We start from the raw sequence: 17430 nt of genomic DNA, 5'->3' as shown, positions 1-17430 counted from the left end.
TGACCCAGCCCCACACTCAGACGCACCATCTCTTGGTGACCAACAGCCACAGCTGACCAGGAAAGAACGTTCCCAATCTTCCCACTGTCCTCCACGTGGAAACTGGCACCAAGGCCGCCTGCCCACACCAGTACCCAATTCCCTCTGCACCCCCACACACACCTGCTGCACCCCAAAGGGTGGCTTCCTGCTTGCCCAGTGACTGCAGACCAGCTCCAGGCCGGGCAAACCAGCAAACGCCTCTGTCACCCTGTGGGCTGGACCGCAACTTCTCCAAAGGACTCTGAACCCTGGCCTTGGGGAAGGGGCCCCCTCCCACGCCTGTTCTTCCTTGGGCATCTCCCTCACCCCTCAGGTACCTCGGAGTGTCCTCACGCTCTAGTTACTCTTTCATCACAGCTCACGCCTCTCAATGTTAAACGCCCCGTTAAACCCACTGTGTGGTTTCTGTCTCCTGCTTCCACCCAGACCGATAAACTGGCCAAGAGAGATTCCAGCAATATTCATTATGTTTAAATGGTTACGAGAAGAATGAATTTCATATATTACCTGGTTATCGAGAGGTAACAAACTTTGAAATGATTTCACTGGTTGTCTCTGGAAAGGGGGACAGTTGGGTGCGTTTTTCTATTTTTCTCTATCTATAATGAATGACTGTTATGTTCTTAACCCAAAAAACTTCTTATTAAAAGAGAAACAGACTTTCAGAAGCTGGCGGGGTACCTTCTCTGCAACCGATTAGCATGAACTAACTGGACCAAGGCCAGGCAGATGGACAGGGGATGACCACACACAGGAGGGTTCTCGTGGAAGGCTCATGTTTTCCTGATATCAGCTTGCCTGGAGAACACCTCTCTTCAGCAGTGATTTCAAAATCACAGCCTGCCAGGGCACCTGGGACAAGCCCCCACGTGCTAACAATCCTTGAAGCACCTGCCTGCCTCCCTACAGTCAGCATGCAGGGGCAAGAGGATGTCATAAAGCCAAGGCAAGGACACCACAGCTCCCCAAACCTCTAGGACCCAAACTCCCACCTCAAACCACAGTTCTAGACTTTAGACCCAGGGTGCTGTGTAAAGAGAGAACATCCCGGGGACCACAGTAGGAAAGGCTTGGCCCGAGCCAGGGTGTGGCCAGGGCAGGGGCGTGGCCCAGGCAGGGGTGTAACCCAGGCAGGGGCATGGCCTGCAGGTGCGTGTTAGACCATCCCTGAGTCACAGCATCTCCTCTTCGGTATTATCAGATCCTGACACCAGAAGGAGGGAGAGTCGGTTTTAGACCTGGACCCAGCAGCATCCTACGGGCCAGCAGGCAAGTGCCCAGGGAGAGCTTGGCTGGCCCAGTGGACCCCACAGAGCAAACCCTGAGAAGGAAGCCCACCTTCCTGGACATCTTCCCGCCCAGGTCACTCTGCACCCAGAGAAGGGCCGGATCACAGCCAATCAAGCCCACGGCAGCTGCCAAGAGCTGCCTCCTGGGCCCGGCAAACCTCCTGCCCCAGGACCATGATCTAGAGAGGTGCTTCCCGACTTTCTACCGTTTGAGGAATGTTGCCGCAGTTTCTACAAAATCTGCATCTGATGGCATGTACCAATTCCTTCGAGTCACCTGGAAGCAGGCACGTTGCACCTCCCAAGCAGAGGTGCAACGCGCGTTAACATACAGAGTGTCCGCCTGTGTGTCCCTATAACCATCGCCTGTGCCCCAGGGTGCTGCAATGAGGATTCTGCTGACAACAGACAGGCCCCATACGCAGCACGCGAAGCTCCAGGCCCAGCAGGGCTTGCCTCCAGGTGACCTGCAAAGACCTCAGGAAAACATGCTCTTAGGAAAATCATCTCTGACAGGGGCCTGAGGCCACCAAGGCTGACCACAACAAGACCTGGAGAAGCTGACATTTGTTGTGGGCTAAGATGTATCCCCCAAAATTTGTATTTTGAGATCTTAATCCCCAGGACCTCACACAGGACTATATTCAGAAACAGGGTCTTTCAAGAGGTGATTAAGTTAAAATGAGGTCACTGGGGTGGGTCCCAATCCCATAGGACTGGTGCCCTTATGAGAAGAGGAGGTCAGGACACAGACACACACAGAAGGACGACCCTGTGAGGACACAGGGAGGAGACGGCCATCTACACGCCGAGGAGAGAGGCCTCGGGAGGGACCAGCCCCATCCACATCTGGTTCTCAGATTCCAGCCTCCAGGACTGGGAGAGAATAAGCCCTGTTACTTAAGCACCTCCAGGCCATGGTATCTGTTACAGCAGGTGAGCTGACTGACTCAACAGTGACACAGAGCTGCTAGGGGTCCGATCAGCAGGAGACGTCTGATTCCACATCTTCACTCCAATCCCCATGTGAGTCTGGCTTGGCCCTCTCAAGGCCAAGGCGCTGGAGTGGCAGCCCCCTCCACTGCCCCACAATCTGCCTGTGAAGGGCTCGACTGCCCCCCAGCACCTCTGCCACCCACCTCGACCACCCCCTCCCCCCCACCCACCCCCAGGAACCTGCTACGTAAAATGCAGGTGGTCCAGGGTCTTATGGACACAGCGCTGAGCTGGAGGCTCAGGCCCGCCTGGTAACTTTAAAAATCAGTGTCAAGGACAACAGACAAAAATTGTGGACAAACTCAGGAACCTCCCAGATTAGGATGCGTGGGAAGAGGGTAAAAGTCTATCATGGAGATGGAAAAAAAAGTTTGGAAAGTTCCCCTGGGTCAAGACAACAGTCCCTGTGGTCTGAATTTCACGAGGTCAACAAAATCTCCCGTTTCCAAGAGCCACACCATCTCTGCTCCCACGAACCATCTTAGGGGCCAGAATCCCTGGGAAGGTGAGTCCTGGCACTGGTCACTAAGCATGACCCAGATGACCAATGCCAACAGACACCAAGGACTTCCCTGCTAACCCTAGGTGGCCCTGGCGCTGGGCAGGTGGCGCTGGGCAGGTGATTCTGGTCTGGCCCCAGTTACCTCTTTAATCACCCTTTTGTCAAACTCTTCGAAGAGTTTCTGAAACTCATCGGCTGACAGCAGGTCCCCACTGCAGGAATGCAGCTTCTGCAAAGCAGGAAAGCACAGGTCAGCCAGGCAGCCAGGCTGAGGGCAGGAGGGGAAGCTGCCTTCGGCCCCACCAGGACTGGGCCAGCCTGGCTGATCTGAAATGACACCCACGTGACCTCCGGAGCCCAGAGGCACAGGCAGCAGGGGGCAGGGGACTGGTACCTCCGTGATGGCCTGTTTGTGGTCACTGTCCAGCTGGACTTTTTGAAGCACCTGCAGGAAGTCCTGAGGCTTCACCCCGACTCTGTGGGGAAAACGCCACCCCCAGTGAGCCCAACCAGCTCAGTGCCCTCGGGCACTGCAACCTCTGCACTGAGCAGCCCCAGGCAACGACAAGGCCTCCACAAGGGAGTACGTCATGGTCCTCCTGTCTCCAAACTCCTGAGACCTCATCGCCCACCTTAGAGAGGAGCAGCGGAAGCTGGGAAGGGGTGTGATCCGACAGAGGCCCAGTGGCTAAGGAGCAGTGGGGACTGGAGCTTCCCCAGTGACCCCGCCTCCAAGCCAGGGAACAGAGTGGACGCATGTCCCAGGCCCTTCCTGTCCTGACACCCAAGTCACAGCGTGGGGGTGTGGGAAGGGCGCCCCCGGAGTGGGACAGGCCAGAGTGCACAGCCCCTCACCAGCCCAGGATCTCCGGCGGGTCACGAGGACACACAGGTTAACTCAGACCCAAGGACCAAGGAAAGAAACCCTGGGGCCCAGGGATGCGGCAGCGTTGTGATTCCGAATGAGCCTTGCAACCCACTGCCAGCAGGCAGCTCGGCACAGAGCAGGCGCTCAGGAAACATTCCCCCTCACCCCGTGAAAACCCCCTCCCAGAGCAGACGCGGGAAGAGGGCCAGAGTCCCGGCACTCACCCCTCAGGGTGGGCTTCTCCCTCTGCTGTCATGGACGAGAGGACCTTGTAGGCAGCCCGGGTCCCCAGCCGCCTCCGCAACAGTGAGGTCTGGAGAGACTTCTGAAACGAGGATGGCTGTGAGGGGCTCGGCTCAGCCCCCTCCCGGCGGCCCCGCCCACCCAGCCACCCTCAGCCCGGGGAGCAGCCCTAGCCCTTTGGGCATCAGGGGAACAGTCCCAGATGACGAGGGCCGGTCCTGCCGACAGCCACGTGCTGTGTAATTCACTGAAGCACATGTTCCCAGCCCCTCCACATGGCGGGTTTGGGGTCACCGCGAGAAGTCTGCAGCTCCCTCTAGAGGAGGCGGGGCAGGGGAGGGGCCCCGGGGTGGCTGTGGGGACAGCACCCCCAGGGGACAGAGAGGGAGGATGGGCCCAGTCCGCCTCACCCACAAGAGGGAGCCGGGGGCAGTGCCGGGACCCCAGAGGACCTGCCCTCCCACCCACATCCACACCCGCACAGCCCGGGGCCCCCCCACCGCCGGCCAGCTCCCTGCCGGGCCTCCGGGGGCAGCTCCGCGCACAGCCGGGCAGGGTGGGCAGCCGGGCTCACCATCAGGTAGCCCCGGAACTGGTTGTAGATGATGGCCGTCAGCAGGTTCATCAGAAACAAGCTCCCTTGGAGAGGAGAAGGCCTCGGTGAGTGGGGACCACGGGGGCGGGGGCAGAGTCTGGAAGGAGCAGCAGCGTCGGGGGCCCGGAGAGTGACACGGGCATGGCGGGAAGGCGAGACGCGAGGAGCAAGGGCCCGGAGGGCAGGGCGGGGCCTGGAGCCTGGGGCCTCGTCCCCGGGTGGGGCACCCCCGGCCTGCCCGGCAGGGGCACTGAGGACAGGTCATCGGTGCTCACGGATGAAAACCACGGAGGGGCCACAGAGAGGTGAAGCCACAGGATTGGGGAGGTCACACCAAGGTGTGGTCACAGGGTCGGGGTCACACCGAGGTGTGGTCACAGAGTCAGGGGTTACACTGAGGTGTGGTCACGGGGTCGGGGTCACATCAAGGTGTGGTCATGGGGTCGGGTCACATCGAGGTGTGGTCACGGGGTCAGGGGTCACACCGAGGTGTGGCCACAGGGTCGGGGTCACATCAAGGTGTGGTCAAGGGGTCGGGGTCACATCAAGGTGTGGTCACGGGGTCAGGGTCACACCGAGGTGTGGTCACAGGGTCAGGGTCACACCGAGGTGTGGTCACGGGGTCAGGGGTCACACCAAGGTGTGGTCAGGGGGTCGGGGTCACACTGAGGTGTGGCCACAGGGTCAGGGTCACACCGAGGTGTGGTCACAGGGTCAGGGGTCACACCGAGGTGTGGTCACAGGGGCCACATTGAGGTGAAGCCACGGGACCTGGGAAGCACACCCAGCCCTGAGTTTCCGGGATCTGTCACGTGGGGCAGCACCTTGCCCCACATAACCTGGGCAGACACGCCTGGACTCACCTATCAGGGTGAAGGCTATGAAGAAGATGGCGTAGGCCCGGTTTTTGGAATATGCAGGAATCATCACTGCAAGAAATTAGAGAAAATAAAATGCACTCACAACCCCAGCGTCCAGTCTGATCCCCTTCATCATCTCACACCACTGTCTTCTCAACGGAAAGGAGGGCCCTGCGTTAGAAGAGCTGGGTGGCCTTCCTGTCCAACTCTGTTCCTCACAACTCTGCTTGCACACCCGTGGGGACGGGGAACTCACTACCTTCCAACGCTGCTCATCCTCTATGTTTCCCCGTGACCACTCCCCACAGACAAAGTTCAGCTCTCCCTCGGGTGACTCGAGGACTCCCAGGACGTGTGGGGACTGTGCTCAGGGGTCCCGGGTGCAGCTAGCCCCAGGTATGAAAGCCTGTGGCTGCCCTTCTGGAAGGGTCAGTGACCATCCCAAGCCCAGGCTGAAAGGCACCAGCCAGGGTGGCCAGGCCACAGCTGAGCCCCAGAGGACTGTGGCCACCCTCTCCTGGCCGCACGCCCGGCCCAAGCAGACAGCGGCCCCGTCAGCAAGTGACACAGTGAGTGTCGTGGCCACCGGAGACCCCAGGGCCTCTCACACGCAGTGCGGCCTCAAAGAGGAGGCCACCAGGGGCCCTGCTGAGCCCAGCTCAGGTCAGCACCACACAAAGAACACCGTCCATCTCTAGCTTCCCAGGGGTCGGAAGACAAGGGGAAGTGGAGGAGGGAACAGAAAACGAAAACTGGAAAGAAAAGGGAAGAAAAAGGAAAAAAGTAGGAGAGAGAAGGGGAATTAGAAAAAGGGAAAAAGAAAAGAAGGAAGGCAGGAGGGAGGGCCCCGACGTCACTCTTTTATTCCCCAGCTCTTGACAGAAAGGCTTCAGGGGCTCCCGCCCCCCGAGCCGGGCTCTCAGGCTCCGCCAGGACCGCCCTCCCGCCTGGCCCACCGTCGGGGTTGTTGGCCGTGGTCAGCAGCACCAGGAGGGAGGTCAGCGCCTGGGGCAGGTTGCGGAAGTAGGTCAGCCGCTCCTTGTCCTGCCCGCCGTCCTGCAGAAGCAGACGTGGCGGCGCTGAGGAGCCACCCAAAGCCACCAAAGGCCACCACAGCCCAGGCCCCAGACCCAGCAAGCCAGGATCGGCCACCGAGGCGCGACAGCCCTGGACCCGCACCTCCCCACCACCTCCCAGCGGCTCTGAGCTTGAGGCCGGACAGGACCTAACTCAGGACCTCCTGGCCCAAGAGCCAGCGTTCGGAGATGCCACACACCCACATGGACACCGGCCACTGAGCAGGCCTGTTCGGAGCCGTGGTGAACAGCTCTCAGCCAGCCGGGCGGAGAGCATCGCAACCTAGACCCCCAGGGCCCACGTGGGGGCCAACCAGCCCGCTCTCAGCCAGACTCGGCCACATGCTGTGCCGTGGGCCTTGCACACAGGGCAGGTGGGAGGTGCGGCGCCCAGACACACAAAACCGCCTGACCCCTTAGGCAGCCTTGCAAAGCCACCTTCCCGGCTGCCACCCAAAGGCCAGCCCTCCAGCGGGCACCCTGGAGTCCTCCGTGCTCCCAGGTCAGAGGCCCACCCCAGCCCCCACGCCCAGTGCACCCTCGCCCACCCCACCGGTCCTGGGCGCCGCAAACAGCAGCGTCGACGCACAGACACGCGGGGCCTGAGATTCTGTTAGCTGGTCCCATGTCACAGCCTAGCTGCCCCCACCACCCAGACACGTACACATGTGCACACACACACATACACACAGATGCACAGGCACACGCACGCACACACGAAGGGGGACTCCTCCCAAGGGGTCCGAGGGACAGTCTTCATCTTCCCTCACGGGCAGCACAGCCACAACCCCCAAGGGTTGCCTCAAACTCACTGCAGGCCAGCCCTGGCCAGGCGCCAGGACAGAGGCGCAGGACGGTCCCACCCTGAGGACATGAGGAAAGAACGCGGGCCGGCAGATGCAGCGCCGGCCCCAAGGCTGACACTTCTGTACAGCAACCCGCTGTGGGGGCCGGGCAGCAGTGAGGGGCGGGAGGGGAGGGGCCCCGCCAGGGAGGGCAGGAAGCGGTGGGAGGTCCCCTCTGCAGAGGCGGGCAGGGGCAGGGAGACAGGCCATCCTGATGACCGGTCGGAGGGGCCTCCATCGAAGCGGGCTGCAGAGAAGGTGGGTCGGTGACCGGCCCAAGAGAGCAGACTTGGGAGGGGGAGGAAGAGACGGCCAGGCAGAGCCGAGAAGCTGGAGCCCAGGAGGCCCGGGCCAGATGCCCCGGCAGGGACACGGTGGCAGATGTGGCCGCTCGAAGAAAGACGCCTGGAGTCCAGGTGGGCCACCACGGACCTCCTGGTGACGAGGTGGGCGGGTGGCCTAACCCGGTCCCTGTCTCTGCGGGCCCGAGAACCCCCCTCCGATTAAGCGGGGGCGCCCGCCCAGCTGGGAACACGGCAGAGGGCGGAGAGCGCGTACCTTCTCGCCGGTGAAGAGCAGCATCCCGAACGTGGTGAAGAGGCACAGGTGCACGGCCAGCAGCAGCCCGACACTGCGGGGAGAGCGCGCTCAGCACCGGGCAGGCGGGGCTCCGCGCCAGCTGACTGGCCGCGCAGGGGCTCCCTGCAGCGGGCCCCGGGCCAGGTCCCGGCTCCGCCCCGGACCTGCCGCCCGCTCGCCCAGGGGCGCCCGGCTCGTGTAAACGCGCCACCCCAGGGGCAGCGTCCAAAGACCCCTGGACTCTCAGAGGGGAAAGGCCACGTCCATCAACCTGGGCGGGACGCGGAGGGGTCACCCACGTGAGTCACAGGGGCGGGAGGGGGGGAGCGGTCACAGCCAGGGCGGGAAGTGTCCGCAGGATGGAGCAGGGGGCGGGGCTCAAAGCGAGGCCACTTAAGGGGCTGCCCTGAGCGCGAGACAGAGACCCCCAAACGCCCACGTGCCAGCCTCTCCCAGGCCAGGGGAGGGGAGCCCCGTCCGCCCAGCAGCAAGCAGGAGCCCTGCCCCGCCCTGCCAGCCCCCTGGCACCAGACGCCACCGGCACCGGAGCCCCCCGGCACCAGAGCCCACCTGGTACCAGAACCCCCGGCACCAGGTCCCCCCAGCACCAGAGCCCACCTGGCCATCTCCGGCAGCGACCACCTGATGCACTTGAGCGTCTTCTTCATCATGGAGGAGTTCTGCATCAGGAAGAAGGGGCGCAGGAGCCGGCGCACCCGCACAGGCTAGAAGAGACCAGGACCCGGGACCCTGAGCGTGGCCACCGAGGGTGGGCACCCAGCACCTGGGCCGCAGGCCTGACGCGCTACACAAGGACAGCCATGGCCCCGCTGTCCCCAGGCTCCCAGCGCTCCCAGCCTTGACTTCACAGGCCCTCAACCCCCTCCCCCCTCCCTCCTGGGGCCCAGCCCGGGACCCCAGCCCCCCAGACCCGCCAGCACAGGGAAGGGGGACGGCCACCGTGCCTCTCGAGCACCCCGCTCCTGCCCTGGCCGCAGCTGGCACCTGTCCGTGAAGCCGGCTGTCCTGCCCTCTGGGGGCCGTTCCAGGACTCCTCTCCGCAGCCCCCAGCCCCTCCACTCACACAGACAGACAGAAACCCAGCAGGAACCTTGCACCTCTACACACACACACACGTGAACACACACCCGTCCTGCTCTCCTCCTTCCTGTCACAACAGAACAGCCGTCCTCCCTGTGCTCAGGACCTTAGCCCCTCAGAGGCTCCCCTCAGGGCCCTTCCTCCCTCCCCCACATGGACACACACATTTTGTACCTTTGTTCACCCGTTTCCAACTCCTGCCCCCACCAATCCATCTTCCAGTCTGAGGGCGCTGGATCCACCGCAGTGACCGCCAGGCCTCTGAGCCCAAGATCGCCTCCCATCCTCCTGCATCCTCCCGCCTGGACTGGCAGCTGCCTCTCCCCCGATCAGTGCCCCGGCCACCTCCTCTGTGCCTGACCATGTGCTGGACACCCTGGGCCCCCTCCTTGCCTCTCCCTGGCCTCACGCCCCAGGGAACACGTCCGCCCTTGCGATTTCAAGGGTTGCCCCACATTCGATCTCCAACCCAAGCTCTCAACCCCAGATTCACGTCCTACTGGACATCTTGTCTCACAAACATAAGGCTGACGGGGTCACCTCCCTGCCCAAGCCCCCCAGGGCTGCCTGGAGGCCCAGGGCACCCACCCAGCCCTCCCCGTTCCACGGGCCGCCGCCCTCGGCACCCACAGCCCCACCTCAGCTCAGCGGGCTGCTCCCACCCGGCCCTTCCATCCCACCGGCGCCCTGCTTTCTCAGCACCCACCTCGCTTGGGACCCTATTACACATCTGGTGCTACCTGGTGCCGTCAGCCCCTCCCACAACGGAACAAGGCCCCGCCTGCACCAGCACACAGTAGGCCCTCAGCATGTCTCCAGAGTGAGTCTCCCAAGAACTCAGTCAGCCTGCCCGGGCTGCACCCATCCTCAGCTGGGGCCCTGGGCCGGCCGCTCTGTTCATGAAAAGAGGGTCGGGGGCCAGTGGGGCGAAGACCTCCAACCACCCAGGGTGGACTGGGGTACGGCTGCCCCGAGGGGCCGGGAGCTCTGTGTCCAACACGAAAAATTACCATAAAACTCCAGTAATAGAAAGGAGGACCACCAGGGACTCAGGCCCCTCAGGAATGAAGGTCTCGGTCCCTGTATGAGGGGACCCAGGGCACGTGGGGCTGGGGCAGGGGGCAGTTAGGGTCTTCAACCCCTAACCAAACAAGGCCTGTGGAGCCACGCGGGTCTTCCTGGCAAGTTACAGACACGTGTTGGTATATAGTAATGACCCTCTCTCCCCTCCCCCTGCCTCCTAATTTCACGTAAGGACCCTTGATGGGGTGGGGTTCACAATTCAGCCTTGAAGTGACAGGACGTTCAGCTGTCATGAGATGGACACAGTGACCGTCACTGAGAAACGGAGCCGGCGGTGGTCAGGCTGGTCTCCGTCCCCTTTCCGGGGAGGGGGTGAGAGCCTCCTGCTCGGCCGGAAGGAGGCAGCGCCTTCTCACGGAGACGCGGGTGCTGTCGCGCTCCCGCAGGGATGTGGAGGCAGCGTGGGGGCTGCAGGGGGCACGGCACCCTCCACCCACCCTGCAGCCCTGCTATGAGCGGGGCCAGGGCCCGCCCCTGACATCTCTCCTTCTTCAGCTGCCCCGTCTAGTGGGAGGGAGGCGGGAGGCGGGGGGGACCTGCTGGCCTCTGTCCACTTGCTGTTCCCGCCAGCGGCACCCAGGACATCCAGCCGCCCCTGCCTCGGGCACCCCCAGAACCAGCCTCATCGATGCGCCACGTGGAGGGGCCAGCACCCCCTCCCCAGAGGCCAGGGTCTCCGCTCTCGGAGCCCCTCCCCTGAGCGTCCAGCTTCCAAAACCCCAATCTCTTTCCTTGACTCCTCCAGCCCCAGTTTAGGGGGGCGGGGGGCTGCTGCCTGCCGTTCTGCGTCTGCCAGGTCCCCTTCTCGCGGCCTTGGTTACTCAAGCCCTGTCTGAGCCCCTACGTTAAAACCTCTCAACTGAGGCACCTGATGGGCTTCTGTGCCCCTGACCGGCCCTGATGTCCCCAAGCCAACGTCTCCCAGCTCTGCTCTATCAGATCACGAGGCGGTGCTGCTGGGTATTCGCGGGGTAAACAGATGCTGCCGTCAGTGAGGCTGGGGGCTGCTGGCTGACGCGGGATTTCTGACGGTCAGGCCTCGCAGAGCCCGTGGCTCAGCTTAGGCAGGAATCAGGACCCCCTGGAACTCACCCCCAGGGCCCCGCACCTTCCCTAGGCCTCAGAGTCTTCACCTGTAAGACGGGGCAAGGCTCCCCGGCCTGTGGGTGAGTGACGTGCTCCGGAGGGCAGGCAGAGCTGGGCAGGTGGTCCCGACAGATGCAGGGCCTCAGGGCTCCCGCCCACAATTCACCTGGGCAGCTGGGCCCCCCCACCCTCCCCAGAGCTCCCCGCCCCAACCCCCCCGCCCGGAGCCACCTCGCCACCTACCTCCTGACACACGAGGCTCAGCGACACGATCCAGTCCACGAGAGACACAACCAGCACCACGAGGTAGGCCAGCAGCCAGGGGTTCTTCCGGAACTGGGCCCCAACCAGGTAGCTCTGCAAGAAGGACACGGCTGAGCTGGAGGGTGGCCACACAGACCCCGGCCAGGCAGCCGGTCTGAAGCCAGAGATCCACGTGGGCGAGGCTGGGAGGCCTCCGCGAGCAGCGCGGTCCCCGCGTGACTTGAAGCAGGAAGCTGAGCGACGGTCAGGAAGCCGACGCCCCCAGCCAGCCTGCTCGTGACCCTGGGCAGCGCATGACCTCGGGCTCGGCACCGATGCGCTCCAACCCCATGGGAAAGGGGTAGGGTCCCTGCCCATCCTGCCAATACAACCACCCCTGCAGCCTGTGCACGGGAATCGTTCCGGAAAAGACCAGCAACCTGAGCAGATGCGCGGGGGATGTGCCCGGGGAAGGCGGATTTTGTCACCCGTTCAGCCCTCACCTAACCGCCCTTTCCCATCACTGACCCCCAGAGGTCACGGCTTGCAGATAAAACCACGTGCTCTCTCCCTGCCTCCGAGACTTCCTAAAAGGACAGACCATTCAAAAAAGGCTAACGAGAACGTCTCACCGGTTTCAGTTCCAGTTTAAAAACCCCCAGATCTCCTAACCACATTATAGGCTAAAGAGGAAGAAATAAGAAACCGCCTGGGGCCCTCAGTCACACACACACACACACACACACACACACACACACACACACACACACACACGCGCTGACACTCACCCACGCCCCTCGGGGTCAGGCCACGGAGGCTGACCCCCCCACGCAGGGGGCACCCTGCAGACAGGGTGCGGCCGGCGCGACCCAGCCATGGACATGCAGGTGGGTCCAGGGCTGGTGCGGTGGAATTGCTGTTGTTTGTTAGAAGTGACAGAAGGCGTGGCCCGCGGCCCCCTCTACATCTCACTGGGAAGCCGCTACGGCTCTGATGCCCTGACACAGCTCAGCCCACGCGAGCACGGCAGGGCCCACCTCCAGCTTCTGGAAGGACCCGCGTCCTAGGAGCCAGAGCTGTACCATGGCCACAAGGCAGCAGCCCCTCCACCCCAAGCCCGTTCCTCCTCTCTGGGCGTCTCTGTCAGGGCGGAAGCATGGGCCACGGAGAGACCCCCGGTCCCCTCTTCTTCAGTGGGGGTCCCGCCCCACAGCAGCACTGCCGGGCCCTCGACCGCCTCGCCCCAGGGTCCCACGTGGCTGCACACCCCCAGTGGCTCACCCATCCCACCCCCCCACCCCCGTGGACGGTCTGGGAGGGGGAAGAGCTGTCCCAGAGGGAGCTCAGGCCTCTGCTCCGCGGGTCAAAGTGCACAGTCGGGATAGGCAGCTTGCTCGGGGAGCGCAAAAAATAGACCTGGGAAGCAGCAACCCGCCAGGGAGGGGGCGGTCCCGACCTCAGCACCTGTGCGGCCCCCTCACCTTCATGGAGACATCAGCCGCGAAGACCAGCAGGCAGAGCGCCTCGACGCCCTCGGTCAGGCCGCAGGGCGGCTCCCAGGGCGCCGGGCGGTAGCGCACATCCGAGGTGCTCGTGAGCGAGGATGGGGTCTCAATAAAAGCCAAAGCCAGGATCAAGAAAATGGTGAGGCTCAGAATCCTGGAAAAGGGACCAAAATTGGTCAAAATGCAAGAACCAGCCACAGTCTGGGGCCAGAAAAGCAGATCAGCAGTGGAGATGCCTGGAAGGCAGTGGGGCAGACTCCAGGGGTCCAAAGGCCGGAGTCCACACCTCCTGCTCTGTGGCCACTCGTGTGTGGTCAGATAACACACATCGGGTCAAAACTCAATCGTCATGGCCGGCCGGAAGGTTGTCACGGAGGACCCTTCTGTCAACCAGCTGGGCTCTGCTCAGTGAGGACAGCGGCTCCTTGTCTACCAGGGGGCGGGGAGCCTGCCTGCACCCCAGCCCAGCCCCCTCCTCAGGCCGGGCTGCGGGGGCCCGCGCCGCGCGTGCGCTCTCACCACTGGCTCGGGCTGGAGTAGTACCACCGGTACAGCCACAGCGACCTGGCGTCCACGCGGTGGTTGATGGAGCGATACTGGAAGTGAAGGTCACACAGGGGCACGTGAGGGTCCCCTCTGTGCCCAACGGCCCCGTGCAGGGCACCCCTCTCACCCACAACAGGCCTGAGGTGGGCCCGCTTCCACTCAGCACGGCACCAGGGGCTCGTCAGGACCCAGCAGGGTCAGACCCTCCCAAGCTGCAAGGTTTCCCGGCAGAGGGAGGGCGCCCGAGGGCCAGACCCCAGGGCCGGTAGTGGACAGACACCTGTTCACTGGATGTACAGCTGCGGCCTCTGTCCGGCTGTGAGGCTCTCCCCTTCTCTGCGTGAGGCTGACCCCACCCCACCTCAGCTGTTGTCACCCTGCAGGATGCCCCCAGCCTCATCCCCCACATAGGGCATTGGTGGCTTCCACCATCCATTTCCTTAATTAAGCCTGAGGGTCGTCTGCACGCGGGGGAAGGTCCTGCCACCCTAGGGCGTCTTTCATGGGACCGAGAACAGGGCAGCATAAGACAGGCCCTCGGCAGGTGGTGAATCAGTGAAATGAGGGGCGAGGGACCCAGAAGAGCGCCCAGTACGTCTTCTTAAGGAGGACTCGAGGGGACCATGCCCCAAAGCCCAGCCATCACAGGTACAATGATCCAGCAACCGTAGCCCTGGCCCCAGGACAGCAGGAGTGAAGGGGCCAGTGGAGCAGCCATCACCCAGTCCCCACGAGCCCCAGGGACCAGCCCAGGCCCGGCCAGCGGGAGCAGGGTCCGCCCACCTGTATGGCGTCTTCAATGAAGACCACAGCCTGGTCCAAGCACAGATCCCGCCTGGCCGCGGCGCCTGTGGGCAGAGGGGAGGTGCAGGGTGAGGAGGGGGTCGGGGGGTGCTCACCCGCTGCAGAACCCCTGAGAGCAAGGCAAGAACCTGGCCGCGTTCTTTCCCAGGCTCTGGAACGAGATGCCTTTTGCCCGGCAGAGCGTGTGCGCGCATCCACAGGACAGGACCCCATGTGGGCGGTGCCTAAAGTGGGCAGGGTCTGAGCACGGGCTCCTGGCCCAGAGGAGGAGCAGCTCCGATGGTGCCGGCCCCCCAGGGTGGAGTGGGGGAGGGCCTGAAGCAGCCAGCGAGACGGAACCAGGCTCTGGGGGCTCAGACCCCGGCTCCCCACCTGCTGGAGGCCAAGGGCGGTGGGCTTAAGCTCACGGCGCCCGTCTTCCCCTGTCAAATGGGGGTTGCTAAGCCACTCAGCTTGGCCCCCAATGCAAGTGCAGGGTCCCCTAGGCCGGCCCAGCACACAGAGCGTGCTCACAGCCACCCTCTGCCCTGTCCCACCGCCGGCCTCCGGGTGGCCTTTGTCAGGACGCTGCACCCCAGCTTCCTCGACTGTAAGATGGGGCAGCGGGACCTGCATACCCTCTACCAAACAAGATCACAGGTTTAACACTGACACAGAAGGCTGACCTCTAGACGCCTGAGGCACTCTGCGGCCCTCCGTCAAATACTGAGGACTGAGAAGGACCCTCTGAGGGCATCGTGTCCCCTGCTCGTGTCACGGGCCCACAGGGCCTGGCGACCACAGCCACGCCACCCCGAGGGCAGGAGCCGAGGGACCCTTCACCAACCAGAGACTTGGGTCCTCGGGGCCAGGGAAGTTGGGATGGGGTCCCCGTGGGCCAGGGCAGGCTCCCCAACTAAGAGGGCCCTCCAGGACAAGCCAGGTGGCTGGGACCTCGGCCCAGCAGCCCAGCCCCTGCCTGTCAAGGAGCACAAGCTGCACACCTGGTCGGTCACCTTGGCCTTGGGTTCTGCCCACCGCATCATGGGCACATGCACCTCTGCGGCTTTGCACAGAAGCCTGACGCAAAGGGATGAGACAGGCATGAGGTGCCGCAGCTCACATGACAGACGACCCCCCAGAGAGGCCCCGGAGAGGGAGCAGCCCAGGCCCCTGGGGGAGCAGAGCCGGCACGCAGCCCCCAGCAGCTCCCAGACCGACCGGGGCTTGGAGACGAGGTGAAGAGCTGTGTCACCATTCCCACTGAAGATTGTACTTTCACATCTGGTCCCTTGAGGCCAGCAGCTGCCCAAACCACCCTCAACCAGTACCAAGAGGTGCAGAGGTGCGAAGGCCAGAGGCGGGGGAGGCTGGGCACCTGGGCAGAGCTCTGCCAACACACCCTCTGCCTGCAGTCCCCAGGACACAGCTGCCACTGTCCTCAGGGCCGCTGCAGCAGAACCCGGGGAACAATCGAGGACTTGGAGGACCCTGGACAGAGACAGCAGATTGGACTCTGTCCTGTCTTCTACCACCAGCTTGTGGTGTCACCCAGAACCAGCACTGTCCTCCGTCTGGGCCTCGGCTTCCCCCCGGGACAACCTCCACAATCACGTAAGGGGCCTAAACATTCTCCCAGGAGGCCCTGAGGGTGGTGACCGCCTGCTTCCCCTGGAAGCATCCCGGGAACGCTGTGATCTGAAGGCACTGTTTTGTTCCCTGCTGTACCCGCAGAGCCCAGGACAGCAGGGCTCGGCACGCAGCAGCCCACAAAGCTAAAGGAATGAACAGCCGAGGGGAGCCTGGGAGGGTTGGGGGTGTGGGGTCTGAGGGACCACAAGAGGCCCCATGTCACCATATCCCAGGGTGAGAGATGGGACTCAACCTGGAGAGACCCAAGGAGACCCAAGCTTCCTGGATAAGCAGAGACAGGCAGCCAGAGCCCCCGAGCTCACTCCAGGACCAGCACTGGGTGCGGCTGACGGGGCTCACTCCTGCCACCTGGCCCTCAAGGCCCTTGAGACTGCAAACTTCAGGAAAGCCATCCCACCCTGCACTGTAGCCCCAGGAAAGACTCCCTTTGCCTTCCTGCAGCAGCCGGAGGGATTGTGTCACAGATCCTCAGGTCGCATACCACAGCTTTCTGTGGGTCCACACTGCTCCAGGCGAATGGCCACACTCTGCCCCCCCACCTGGCACTCACCTCCTCCCCTGCTGCTTCCTCCACCCTGGGCCTTCCATGCCACTCATCCTGAACTTGGCCCCACCAAGGCCAAGCTCTCCAAAGCCTCCACGCCCCCACCCAGGCTGTCAGCCCTACCAGGAGCACTGGGCCCCAGCTTGGCCATCTAGGGACTCATTGGCCCAGGTGGCGATCGCCTGTCGGCACCCGCACTGGGCACACCCGGGTAGCATGTCAGAGCACAGAGGACACGGGGGCTCAAACACATCAGCCCTGCACTGGTCCCCCTGCCCCAAGCCTCCCCTCCCCAACATCCCAGAATAAACCCCCTCCCCCTCTGGCTCCAGCCCCCCCGCCCCCCCACTACACTCCCTGGGTGGAGTCCTAACCAGCTGCCTGTGTGACCCTGGGCAAGCCCCTTAACCTCTGTGGGCCTCAGTTCCTGCAGGCCCTTCACAACAGGACTCATGTGCTGCCTGAATGGGTTACTGTAGCTAAAGCACTATGTACAGTAAGCCCTTCATAAACGTCTGCTATTATTATTCTCAAAGCCCCTTCTATAGCAGAGCAATCTCTGGTCCTCTGCCTTTTCCATAACCAGTAAGAGGGTAATTCCCTGACCAGGAACAGGAAGAGAAAACGACTATCCCCACCCTGTGGTCGTGGCCCATGAGGTGGGGCTGAGTTGGGACCTGACCACCAGGCCCACTGGGGTCTGCAGGGCACCCAGGAGCACCCTTCCCCCACCCTTGTTGGTAGAAGAGTCCGGCTGTGGGACAGGCAGACCCTGAGCTCCGGCCCCATCCAGGAGCCCCTCATGGGAGCTGGGCAGAAACTGAATGGGGGTCTGCAGAGCCTGGCTGTGCAGGCTGGCCAGAACACAGAGTGTCCTGTCCATGTTCTCAGAAGCCCTCACCAAGGCCATGGCGTCGGGGCAAAGAGCCCTCCCCAGAGTCCCCCCTCATCAGCCACACTGCCTGCCCCGGCTGCCGTCTCTATAGTGCAG

General features: G+C 63.2%; 1 protein-coding gene across 7 annotated transcripts in view; it reads right to left on the bottom strand.

Moving 5' to 3' along the window:
• Positions 1–17430, bottom strand: part of TPCN2 (two pore segment channel 2) — a 30816-nt gene that overhangs the window by 11945 nt on the left and 1441 nt on the right. For 6 of the 7 annotated variants that reach the window (XM_057727887.1, XM_057727888.1, XM_057727889.1 and 3 more), the window contains exons 2-13: positions 14243–14307; positions 13433–13509; positions 12890–13067; positions 11409–11522; positions 8514–8620; positions 7875–7947; positions 6352–6451; positions 5399–5464; positions 4515–4579; positions 3922–4022; positions 3224–3305; positions 2972–3058 (exon numbers count right to left, since the gene is read on the bottom strand). In XM_057727887.1, coding sequence (XP_057583870.1) covers positions 2972–3058; positions 3224–3305; positions 3922–4022; positions 4515–4579; positions 5399–5464; positions 6352–6451; positions 7875–7947; positions 8514–8620; positions 11409–11522; positions 12890–13067; positions 13433–13509; positions 14243–14307 — 1115 coding nt within the window. The remainder of the gene's footprint in view (positions 1–2971; positions 3059–3223; positions 3306–3921; positions 4023–4514; positions 4580–5398; positions 5465–6351; positions 6452–7874; positions 7948–8513; positions 8621–11408; positions 11523–12889; positions 13068–13432; positions 13510–14242; positions 14308–17430) is intronic. The other variant, XM_057727890.1, reaches the window with a different exon arrangement.

Source organism: Hippopotamus amphibius, chromosome 3, assembly GCF_030028045.1.
Source record: "Hippopotamus amphibius kiboko isolate mHipAmp2 chromosome 3, mHipAmp2.hap2, whole genome shotgun sequence".
In the NCBI taxonomy this organism is placed as follows: Eukaryota; Metazoa; Chordata; class Mammalia; order Artiodactyla; family Hippopotamidae; genus Hippopotamus; species Hippopotamus amphibius.
The sequence above is the reverse complement of the archived record's forward strand: the minus strand, read 5'-3'. Positions and strand labels throughout refer to the sequence as shown.